Below are 13249 nucleotides of genomic sequence, written 5' to 3'. Positions count from 1 at the left end.
TGAGAATTCCAATGATTCCACCTGAATTGCCATTTGAATTCAAGCGTTTGCAACTGCCCATTCGTTTAGCATTTGCAATAACTATCAATAAATCACAAGGGCAAACTTTAGAAATATGCGGGATGAATTTAGAAGAACCAGTATTCACCCATGGTCAACTATTCGTTGGCTGTTCACGTGTTGGGAAGCCAACAGCATTATATATTTACTCAAAAACAAATAGAAAAACAAAAAATATTGTTTATGCCAAAGCTCTTGAATAAAGAATAAAGAAATAAATAATATGAAAACCATATATTTTCTGTTCTAAACCATATCTATTCTATTTTAGTGTGCCCAGCGAAGCGGGCGGGGTTTGCTAGTATTCTATATTATTTTTTTCGATATTCTATAGTTTTTAATGTTACCATACAAATTTTAATTTGGCATAACAACCTCATCAATATGCTCAAACAAAAAGCCCAAGTATTCACACCATCACACACTTGACTCCCTGTCAAACTCACACCTAGTGTGCCTGTCCACAAATAGGAAGACAAAGAATATTTTTACTTGCGTTTTTGTTCAATGGGAAAGACTACGCGTATTGCACTTCATAAGCTGAATGTAAGGTACTTAAATGCTCCACCTCAGCAAGAACTCTGTTGCTTTTACACAACCCTCCAATTCGAATGTAATTTCCAATGGGTGTGGCAACTCCACAAGCGGTCAGCTGCTGTCATTTCGCAGTCTGCCTTTTAGTAATTTTCGTAGCGTTCTCGTTCTTTCAACTGCATAAACTGCTGTCAACTGTTTGGTTTTTTGCATTTTCAGTATTTTTGTTCCTCGCGTTCGTGCAGGTTGATAGTAGATGTTTGAAGTTTGATTGTATTTGATAGCAGTTGTTTGTTTGATGTTTGCTATTTATTGTTGATTGTTGGTTTTAAGTATTAATTTTCTAGTGCTCTTTATGGTTGTTGGTGCTGTTGTTATTAACCGTTTGCATTCCTACGTGTGCGACTGCTGATTTTCCAACAACACGAACTACTAATCTAGCAACAAAGATAATTTATTGCGGCAGCAGACACAAAAGGGAAACTTATCGATTAGTTTTCCACCGTACACATACATACACAAACCAACAATCAACCAGCGAGTCAAAAAGAAAATCTGTTTCCTTTGACGGTCAATTGTGTGTTTAAAAAGATGTACATATGTAGATGAAAATAAGTGTAAAATGTTATTGTTCTTGTTGTTTGTGCGCGGCAACGTAATTGACGGCAATTGGTGAGCGTTTACCAGACGGCCCCCGTTTGTCTTCTTAGACACCAACGTGGAACGGCTAGAAGTGATTGGAATTTAACGGTATTGGTGGGGGTCGAATACAAAAATACGTGGAAAAGAAAAATACCAAAAATAAATCAATTGATGATTTAATAATTTGTTTGATGCAAAAATGTTAAGATGAAAGCGTGAAAATAAAATTGGCAAAACCATAAATTAGTGAAGTAAAATATCACAAAGTGCAAAACGTGCGAGGGGCCAACAGCAGCGTACAGCGACAAAAGAAGAGTAATAACGCAAAGTGTGAATTCCAATAAGAAACAACAAAATAGAAAACGTAAGGGAAGAAATCAAGAAAAGTAAAATTCAGTGCAAAATAATAAAAGTAAATAAACGTTGCAAAAAAGTAGCGGAGTATCTGTAAATAATGTGAAAATGTCGCTTTTATAGTGCTATAACTCATTTTAATTACAAGAAATTAAGACCAACAGCAAAAAAGTGAAGTGCACAACAACCGAAGGCTTCATATTATTGCTGTTGTTTGCTGTTAAAACCAAGCGGGGAAGGTTGGACGTGACTTCGCTGTTGTTGTCGCTATTGCAGAAGAGCTAAAATGTGGATATCATCCAACAACAAATACGGCGTTGGTAAGTACATATAGCGAACGCGCCCAAAAGCCGACTACTCTCACACACCACCTCTGGGTGGTCACTGTCAACCCCCAGCTGCGCAGGTGGTGGCGATGATAGTGCTGGTCGCCGGTGCCAAACAACCACCCACATGCGCTACTCATCGCATGTGTATGTATGTACATATGAGTATATATTGGACTTTGCGTACATATTTTATGTAGGTATGTAGAGATGTATGCACATAAATACATGCATCTGCAATGGAAATGTGTTTTGTGCGGCAGCGTGCGGATTTTCTTATGAATCACGTTTGCTTTCCACGAATCAGTGACGTTGAATGCTGATGAGGCGTTTGTCATTGCAGCCACGGCCCCGGAAAAGTGTTCAGTCGCCAGCTTCTACTCTTCCGCATTTTGTTGCTATGATCATTCGCTCAGCTTTTATATTCTAGCGATATTTTTCTTTGCATCTCCGCTCTAGCGTAATTTGTTTAGCCTGTGTTCGTTTCCTTTTTTTGTTTTGCCTTTTTCGCTCTACTACATTGTAACGGCCTGTAGGTTAATGTGGCGAAAAGTAAACACCTCTTAGGTGTTGTGTTCTCTTTCATAATCTCTCACAGAGGCAGTGGTTGGAGAACAATGGACGCATACTTCTCTGTTTTCGCTTTTAAAAATTTGCCTTTTATTTCGATTACATCAAGTGAATAATTAACATCTGATTTAATTTAATTTTATTTTATTTTTTTTTGTGGAATATAACGGGTAGAATTTTATTATATGAATATTTTGCAACAGCTCATGGATTTAAGTGAATTTTCAATAATTGCAACACTCCAGAAATTCCTTTGCAATTTCTATAACTGGAATTCCTAAAACAAACCTCAATAATTGCATTTTTGTGTTGTTTAGCAATAAATTCCTTTATTATTTTTGCTTTTTTGTGCCATCATTTTCGCTAACCAATAGCACAGGTGCTCAAAAAATTTGTGAGTGGCAGGCAATACATTTTTCAAAATTTTGCACAAATACGTCAATAGCAATCTGAATATTTGTGTGAGAAGGTACAGCCGTTTAGCCAAATGCGCAATACATCTATGCGTGTGCGTATCAAAATAGAAAAAAATAGTTTCGCTGACATCATGAAACCTAACATCTGGTGACAGCTACCACAAACCGTCTCAAATATGTCACATTTCATGCCCATCTACTGTGGGAAAAATTATTGCTTCAACCGATCTAAGCAACAAAAACGTCAGCAATGGAAAAATATGCGATGAAAAGTAAGATGAATCACCAATTATTGTTGTAATATCATAAAGCATTCTCCAGAAACTTTTTTTAGAATGCAACAACAGTGACTGTTCTTGGCTCGTTTGCACGAGAGTCGGTTTTGGGTTACCGGAACGACCCGACTTTATGTCCAGCCACGGACTGTTACTCGATCAACACTCCCCAAGCATTTATGGGGAATAAATGTGATTTTACAACAACAATAACGGTTCTTGGCTGTGTATTAATTGGCGTCCTGACTAATAAAATGCGATTAATTCTTTTTGTTATTGTTATCGTTGTGTAATTAGATCTGTTCATGTAAAAATTATCCAGTAACTTAGTTTCCGAGAATTCGCTCTCAAAGAGGAAAATATCAAAAAAAGTACATGAACGCAAAATCAGTAATCAGTTTTCGAACAGATGATAAAATTCTTGGCGGGAAAAATTGCAAAAATTAAAAAAATTTTATTTAAAGAAATAGAGCAAAGAAAATGCGAAATAACGAGCTTAGCATCACATGATTTTAGTTTGTCCATAATTTGTTTTCATAATTTAATCAGTTTTCCTAGCTTCCGTCTATGCATGAATGTATATATGTATGTACATACTTATATTTCCTCATTAGTTAGTAACCAAGAAGTACCATGCAAGCACGAACCACAAGAGATGCCTTCAATGATCTCGGCTTGTATTTCGGAAAATGCAGCAACGGTGATTAGATGCTGCGGTTCAGAAGTATACCTCTATATCATTGACTGATGCCTATTTAATATATGACAGACGACCTTTTTAAATTTTATCTAAAATATGTTGGCTTACGTTCTCCTATTTATCAGCATTTTTATTTAAATTTGTAACTTTGACTCAGTTCGCAAATTTTAATTCGTTTTTATTTCTAATATACTTTGCGATCAGCGGTTTTTCTCACTGAGTAGACTCACACGCAGCTCGTGTGGTTTTCGGACTAAAGAGAAAAGAGTGTTTTATAAACTGGTTTTAAAGGCAGCACACGCCAACGATAGCTTATGAATTGGAAATGTTCACTGGACTCTCTACCCGGCCTGTCGGAAAGACGTCGGGTTTGTAGCAGTCATTATCTATCTCATCTAACGGTAGTGCCTGAAAACTGGCTTTTTCGACTGGGTGAGATGATTGGGGTTTTCAGGACATCGGATCCATTAGTTGACGTATGTGTATATGCAGGCATTTGTGGATCGCATCTTTAAGCTCAAATAGTTGTTATCTAAGGGATCAGCTTGATTTTTAAAAGACGTATTCCCCATTGAAAACCCAGGAAAAACTGTTTACAGATCATTGCATTATACCTATTTATAAGTGCATATATACCTTACAGAAATAAGTATATGTGCACGGGTATTTTCAAATGAAAAACTATAAAGAAGGAGGAGAAAGGTTCTACCAATAATCTATATACATATATAAAAGAAAGTCACGTTAGTTACACTATTTATAACTCGAGAACGGCTGAACCGATTTGGCTGAAAATTGGTGGAGAGGTAGCTTAGAACCAGGAGACGGACATAGGATACTTTTTATCCCATTCGAACGCGTTTCCGTGAAGTCACTATAAAATGTGGTATAACAAAAACGCATCTGATATGGAATAACAAAACGCAAATGACAGCTAATCGTAGTTTTGTCTATGGTTAAGTAGAAAATTTGATAATACAAATTTTGTCAGAAATATATAATCACAGTAATTTGTATTCTCTTTGAATCATCATTATCAATGCCGCAACCAAGACGATCGAATCTTTCCCGACAAAGCCGTAATGCAAGAAGGATACGAAACATTGCGAATGAAACGACTGAAGAAGCACAAGGAATTGCCCGTGAAGAGCGCCGCGTTAGTATGACCCGACTTCGTGCTTCTCAATCACAAGAGCAAAGCGAGGCAGCCCGTGAAACGGCTCAGTTGGCAATGCGGAATCGTTCAGCAAATAACAGAGATCAACAAGTAGATAATTTTCGACGCACAAGAAGAGAATTATCAAGTGCTGATTTGAATCGAGCAACGTTTCGATATGATTGCAACACTGATTACTGCTTGCATCCTAGCGTTTGCATTGGGCCAATGAACGTTGTTTGCGAGTATTGTGACGCATTGAAGTTTTCCGGAAAAACGCCGAGATTGTGCTGCCTTAGTGGAAGAGTGAAATTGCCACCAACTATCCAATTGAATTTTTAAACTCCTTGGATGTGCCTGGCTTACCACCGCACAATTTACGCCTAAAAGTTGGCTCTGTAGTAATTATGCTTCGAAACATAGGCCCACCAAAACTTTGCCACGGTACGCGTTTGGTGGTAAATAAATTGATGAACAATGTGATTTACGCTACGATACACAATTCGGAAAATTCGAAGGTGAAGGAGTTCTCATTCCGTGGCTCCCGATGATGCCAACCGATCTTCCGTTTGAGTTTAAAATACTTCAATTGTCGATCCGTCTTGCATTCACCATGACCATTAACAAATCACAAGGCCAATCCTTGAAAGTTTGTGGTCTGAATCTAGAAAATCAATGTTTCTCACATGGTCAATTATATGTGGCATGTTCACGGGTCGGAAAACCATCTGCGTTGTTTGTTCTTGCACCTGATAATAAAACAAAAAATGTCGTGTGTCACAAGGTGCTTAACTGAAGAATGCAATCTATTAAAGCTTCTTTGAAATACTTGATTAATAAAAAAATTAACTTAATAAAATCAAAAATCAAATTTATTTAGGAAAAAAAGGAACAACAAATTATACAACAAAAGTGAAACTTGACTAAACTTATTAAATTAAAATAACTTCATATGAAATAAGTATATGTGCATTGGCCTTTCTTTACACTTTTTTTCACTTGACGGTAGGAAGGCCTTAGTTAAACGAGCCATATGGATTGGGGCGTTGTCTTGCTGCGAAACCCAGTCGTCTCCGTATATGTTTGCCGCAAACTCAATGAGAACATCCTCCAATATTTCAACATAGAATTGTGCGTTGGTTCTTGTCGGAATAAAGACAGACTTGGAGACTTTCCATCATGTCCGAAAGCGGTCCAAATTATCAAAGACTCTCCACCGTGGTTCCGCTTATGGCGCGCTTGCCGTGGTTGCCTAAGGTCCCGTGAATATTTCTGGTAACCATCTGGACCATCTAAGTTGAACGTTTTTTCGTCCGAAAATACAACGTTTCGGAATTCGTTAGTCCAAAATTTATATTTTCCGGCAAATGCTAAACGAGCCTTAATGTGGCGTGCTAATAGTCTAGGTACCGGCTCCCGCAACCAATATTTAAGTGTTTCGTCCTCGACCAAAATTTAATGTATTCGTCTATCGGTGAACTTAAGCCTTAAATGGTGTTTGATTTCCTTGCAAGACATTTCTTTTTGAGCAGCCAGACGACAAATTTCTCGTTTGCATCTGCTGTCGATGTTAGTTGGCCTGCCGCTTCGTTTGAGTTGGCCATATGTTTCTGAATTTTTAAGAAAGTTGCTGATGGTATTCCTATGCCGATTTACTCTAGCAGCAATTTCATGAATACCTTTGCCACTTTCGCTTACCCCTTTAATCAGACTACGCTCTTCATCAGATAAATATCTTCCATATGGCATTCTACAGATGAACCCACCAATCATTCAATTGTTCTAAACTATTTTACTTACATTTTTCTTTATGATACCAATGCAAATAACTCAAAATTTTTTGATAACCTGTTCTGTATGCTTGCCAAATCATTACTGATCTCTGATTGCACATCTACTTATTTTATATGAAAACCAAATCTCGCAAAAAAGATATCGGTATAAAAAACTTTGCACATATACTTATTTCTGTGAGGTATGTGTAATTGGCGCTTACACCCTTTCTGGGTGTTTGGCCGAGCTCCTCCTATTTGTGGTGTGTGTCTTGATGTTGTTCCACAAATGGAGGGACCTACAGTTTTAAGCCGACTCCGAACGGCAGATATTTTTTATGAGGAGCTTTTTCATGACAGAAATACACTCCGAGGTTTGCCTCTTTTTTCTGTTTTGTTTGTTGTTTCACACACAGAGATTCGAACCTACGCACTCCCGAATGGTAGGCACGCAGCAGGCTTTCATTAATTTTCGGTTTCATCAAATGCGGAGACATAAATTCCCATTTCGTTCCACAGTCCAACGAATGTCGTCATTGTCGCAAGTTCATGGTCTCCCAAAAAGCAATTCAATCCGCAATTAACATACAATAGATATTTGCATAATTGGGTGTATAATCAATAAAAATCGTTATCGCTACATTTAGTCGCTGCGCAGACTATCAATTAATAAATTAAAATATACTTACAATTGTGAGAGATAAAAGCGAGTATTAAAGGCTTGCATGCACACTTACATAAATGTTTATAAATAATCTCTTGCTTTAATTGTTGACTAATTGTAACTGCACTTCATAAAAATGATAACAAAGCGTGAACGTGACTGATGAAGTTGTTGCTTGTTATACATATAAATGTGATTAAATATTTATACGCGCCGTGCGAGTTGTGATATGATACTAGGAAGGCACTTTTTTAATACTGGCAAATGATCGCAAAAGTATTGGATAAATGAGATGACTATGAGTGGATTATAAGTTGAGATTTTATACGAAATATTGACAATTACTTATATACCTGTGTGTATGTATTACATATCCCAGTGGTGGTTTTTAAATAACGAGAGTGAGGCTGTAAAGGCCGTTGGACTTCTTTCTTTGGGTTAATCCCTTCAGGGTAATGCCTACCTATCCACCGGAATCTAAACATACAGACATTTTGTTGTTCTCACGACTTCGTTTAGGTCACACGCAGATAACTTCCAGTTACTTGTTAAACTCTGGAGATGCATCCTGCTGTTTTTGTGGGTCATCTAGAACATCAGTAAAGCATATCCTAGACGAATGCACCCAGTTTACCAATATCAGGCGAAGGATTTTTGGCACAGCTCTCCCTTCACAACTTCTAGTTAATACAGCATTATCAAATGAAATACTATATCTAACTTTCTTGAACTGTGTAACATAGCTCATTTAATTTAATATACCTATACTTGGACATATTTTATTTACTTGTATTACACATATATTCCTTATTTTAAATATAAGACTACCAAATATTCTAATTAATTCTAGTTTATTGTAAAACCAGCTGATGGCCTTGAGCTAGTGCTGTTCTTATTTCCTGCTATTTTCTGTATATTCATATACTTAAAATAAAACATGATTCTGATTCTGATTCTTTCTTTGGGGTTACGGTGTACGTCGATAAGCCAGCAAGAGCTAAAGGATGAGATAATTCGGCACATTAACGGCATAGAACCTCAATTATGCCTCAGCGTCATCGAAAATTTGGACCATCGGATGGAGGTGTGCCACCGACGCCGTGGCGGCGATTTGGCCGATATTTTGTTCCATACGTAATTGGGCCATACCAATATTATCATAATAAAGAGAAATGACAATAATTTCCTAAAAAAATTGTATTTGATTCAAAATCAACACCGGCCCTTGAAACTTAACAGGATCTTTATTCTGACAACTTCGAGTTTATTTATTCCACATAGTCCCACTGTTTTACGCGATCTAAAAGCTTTTCGAAAGAGTGTTTCAGGTCATTGGCTGGAATGTCCTTCAGGATGTCGGCACAAGCCTCTTGGTTGGCCTCTACGGACGCAAAACGTGTTCCTTTCATGGCCAAATTCAATTTTCCGAATAGGTAGAAGTCAAAGGGAGCCATATCAGCTGAATACGGTGAGTGATTGATGGTTAAAATGCGATTTCTAATCAAAAAATCAGTCACAAGAGTGGATCGACAAGAGCCTCCTCCTACGCGGTATTCAGGGCGAATTCGACGGATGAGATGCAACAAGCGTTTCAAAACGCCAAAATAGAGTTAGAAGAATTGCATTGATGGTTTGGCTCGTTTGAACAAACTCCTTCTGGACAATTCTATTGGAATCGTAAAAACAAATGAGTATCGACTTGATTTTTGACTTCTCCAATCGCAATTGTTTGGGTAGTATCTCGTCTGGGGCCTTCCATTCGGCACTTAGGCGCTTAGTTTCAGGTTCACGTTGGAAACACCACGTTTCATCACCAGTTACAATGTTGTAAAGGAAGCTCTCGTCTTTTCTCGCCTCTTTAATGAGGTCTTTCGAACATTGAATTCTGAGCACTTTTAGGTCCTCAGTTAATTTGTGCGGAATGAAAGGTTCACAGACCTTTACAGACCTTTGGCAAGCCCAAATGATGAGTTAAAAGGCAATAAATCGATGCTTTGGAGATATTCAACTCCGATTCCATGAATGTCAACGATGATTCATTTTTGATAAATTTAATATACAAACAATTTCGCTGGAGTTTTCGGTGATTACTGATTTTGGGAGGCCCCCTTCATTGCCATTTAAGTCCTCACAACCATCTCTGAAACGTGTAGACCACTCATGAACTCTGGCACGAGATAGACAATCATCGCCATAAACTTTTTTTCATCAATTCAAATGTTTCGGTTAACGTTTTACGGATTTTAAAACAAAATTTGATATTAGCTCTTTGTTCGAAACTCATTTTTGTACCGATGACACAAATATACTAACACTTTAGACGCAATAACTTCGCTTCTAATGAATCGAATACCACCAATCTTTCACTGGAACTCAGCTAGGGATGTAACTTCCAACGCACTAACTCATTAAAAAGATGGCGCCATCATCAAATATTTTTATGACGCCAGTCTTGCTTATTTTGGACTTCACTTCGTATACTGCCCTCTTTTAACGCTAAAACGCTTTATGATTTTCTTCTATTAAGCCGATGATTATTCTAAATGGAAACCGATGATTCTTCTAAATGTGATGGAAGTCTGCTTCTGTCTGCTTCTTGGGACGCGTGCCACTTTTTCTTTAGCTAAATAAAATTTTGTTTGGGTTTAGTGCGGATTCCCCTTAGAAATAAGGTAGAAATCGCATGACGAATAAGGCGGCTGATGTTGTTGTAGCAGCATAAACATGTTCCATGCATGTTAGCGGGTGATGTAACTTTGGCTTGGTGGAGTACTCATGGCATGCCCTTCCAATATTCGTGTCGCGTTTTTTTATTCTTTCATAGAGTTTTGTAAGAAAAAAGAGAAGAAAAAGCAGTAATATTTACTGGTAATTTGATATTCAATAACCAGTTAAGGTACGCATCTCATGAACGGAAAAACAAATAATAATAACTTCGAGTTTTTACCAATCGAAAACATCTGCTCGCGATAAACAATGATTCTTTCAATAAATTATAACTTTCAGAAGTGGGTTTTCCAACTTTCAAATGACGTTTCACAACAATTCGTTAGCTCATTGCTACACTTAACATCTTTTTGCCGAAGCAAAAAGTGTATTTTTTTTACCTCATATAACTGATATGCTTACAAAAGAGAGATATACGGAATTCAAAAGAGAATTTTCCAAAAAATCAGCTAACATTAGATGTATCTGTTATTCTGCTAGTACAGCCTTAATGTAAATAGTCTCACAAAATGAAAGTTCTTGCTGTGTGACTTGCGAATGTCTTAATAATTTCTGTGATTGTTTCCGCGACAGTCTGTTTCTACTTTACCGGAACGAGGAAGGCATAGTAAACGTTGGATAGACAAACTGGAAAGATGTAATAGAAAATCGATCGAAGTGGAGAGTTGTGGTTGCACAAGACTGTAATACTAATGATGATGATGATAAAAATACGTTAATTGTGTAGTATTTTCATTTTCGAAAATGTTTCATATTAACATAACTCCGACTAAATTATTGCTAAAAATATAACATTACATTGTAAATTCATTGCGATCTGCCAGTGCATTAATAAAATTTTGTATTAATCCTTATATCATTCTTCCTCTACACCAAGCTTCTGGTCAAGGATCCAATCCAAATCTGGTAAAGTATTGGGACTCATCTTTTTTACCTGTGTCCTCAAAAGGGCGGAAGATGTATATGGTTTAAATAAGGCTTACCACTTACTTACCAAGCCACGCCAATGTCAAAATCTCCATAATTGACAGAAAAAAAAGTTTACTTGTTAAAGAACAAAAAAACGTTTTATTTTTATAGCAATGAGATTATATTGCATGCCTAGCATTCGGAATAATGGCAGGGTACAGTATCCTGTTGGAAGATAAGATAGGACTTTTGTCTGATAGTCATGCTCTTATATCGATGGGAAGGAGGTTTGTCATTGTCTGCCAGGTGGCTACCAAGAAAATATTTCATCATCTGTTAGAAATTTAAGACTCGTTGGCTTTTATGCATTGTTTCCTTTATTCGTTCAAATCTACTTGTAAGCACTTACATACATATAATTGAGTTTTCCAAAATCCTAATAGAATATAACAATGCGCTCAACAAACTGGCTACTCATATTCAGGTCTTACTGATTTGGGTACCAGGACATGAGGGACTCAAAGGAAACAATAAGGAAGACTTTTACTGACTCCTAAGAAGCTGGTTCGAATTAAGTAATTAAAGGCGCACAATAGGTCAATCTGGTCGCAATGCATAAAGGCCTTAGCCTAACCCTTTAGTAAATTTTATTCATCAAAACTGCATTCAAATTGACGACCAAATCTTTTTTCGGAGAAGCAGCCCCAAACATGAGTCTTAACTGGATGCTTAATAGTTCGTTGAAGTTGTCGATTATCAGCAATACTCGTACACCAGGGTCGATGTACAGTGGCTCACAGCTTATTTCGTGTGGCTGTATGTTAAACTAAAGAATTGTAAAATTATTTTTATTTGATTTATTTAAAAAAAAATTTAAATGCACAATCAAAGATAAATTATTTCTAATTACAAACATGTATAAATGCATTCAAATTTTTTCTGCTTTAGTAGAATATTTACAACAAAAACAGAATACTAGGTAAATTGACGTCACAGCTTATTTCGTGTGTTCACTTTTACCGTTATCGGCGCCAGTAAACCGGTTAGCAATTATAAGAAATTTGTTTTGCATAGTATATTAGATTATATCCTTATTTAGTTTACACATTGAAAGTAGTCGGTTGTCCAGCTTAATTTAAAAATACCGTGATGGGTCGTCGTACGTCGATTGAAAGGCGCGAAATAGTGATTACGCATTACAAAAATGGAAAGTCGAAGATAAAAATTGCTCAAATTGTAAATTTAAGTACTTCCACAGTACAGTACATTATTCAACGCTTTTCTCGTGAAAAAAGAGTGGTTGACAAAGGCCGCCAAGCTCCAAACAAAATTTTTACAGAAGCTGATGAAAGGTGGATATTAAGAAAAATTAAAAAAGACCCACGAATTAGTGCGCCAGCTTTGACAAAAGAGGTTGAAAAAGTACTTGGTAAGTATGTGATCCTGAAACAATAAGAAGAATTCTGCGCAAAGCTGATTTCCATGGTCGTACAGCTCGAAACAAACCGTTTGTTAATAGCGTAACAGAAGATTAAGGGTGGAGTTTGCCGAAAACCATGTTAATAAAGACCAAACATTTTGGAATAACGTTATTTTCGCCGACGAAAGCAAATTCAACCTCTTTGGTTCCGATGGAAAGTCTTTCGTTTGGCGTAAGCCCAACGCGGAGCTGGACCCGAAGAATCTGCATGGTACAGTAAAACACGGTGGGGGCCATGTAATGGTTTGGGGCTGCATGTCAACAGCTGGTGTCGGAAACTTGGTTTTTATCGACGAAATTATGGATGAAACAGTTTATTTGAATTTATTAAAAAATAATTTACTACATAATTTACTACAAAGTGCTGAAAAATTAGGCATTCGGGACAGGTTCAGGTTCTATCAGGGCAATGATCCGAAGCATAAGTCGGAATTAGTGCAACGGTGGCTTATATGGAATTGCCCTCATGTGGTAAAAACGCCAGCACAATCACCTGTTCTCATTGTAATTGAGAATTTATGGAATATTCTGGATCAAAAAATTAGAAAACATAACATAAGCAACAAACAAAATCTAAAAACAGCATTGCAAGTGGAGTGGGAGAAAATATCTCCTGAATACACTGGAAAATTTGTTAGCTCCATGCAATCCCGGTTAAAAGCTG

At 37.0% G+C, this 13249-nt stretch overlaps 1 protein-coding gene across 1 annotated transcript in view; it reads left to right on the top strand.

Moving 5' to 3' along the window:
• The first annotated feature begins 799 nt into the window (after nucleotides 1–799).
• The window catches only part of LOC128855694 (dedicator of cytokinesis protein 3), a 161882-nt gene continuing 149432 nt past the window's right edge, over nucleotides 800–13249 (top strand). Inside the window, exon 1 of the mRNA XM_054090824.1 lies at nucleotides 800–1910. Coding sequence (XP_053946799.1) covers nucleotides 1877–1910 — 34 coding nt within the window. The 5' untranslated portion in view covers nucleotides 800–1876. The remainder of the gene's footprint in view (nucleotides 1911–13249) is intronic.

This window comes from Anastrepha ludens, chromosome 2 (assembly GCF_028408465.1).
Source record: "Anastrepha ludens isolate Willacy chromosome 2, idAnaLude1.1, whole genome shotgun sequence".
Taxonomy (NCBI): Eukaryota; Metazoa; Arthropoda; class Insecta; order Diptera; family Tephritidae; genus Anastrepha; species Anastrepha ludens.
Note: the sequence above shows the minus strand (reverse complement) of the source record. Positions and strands in the feature narration are given on the sequence as shown.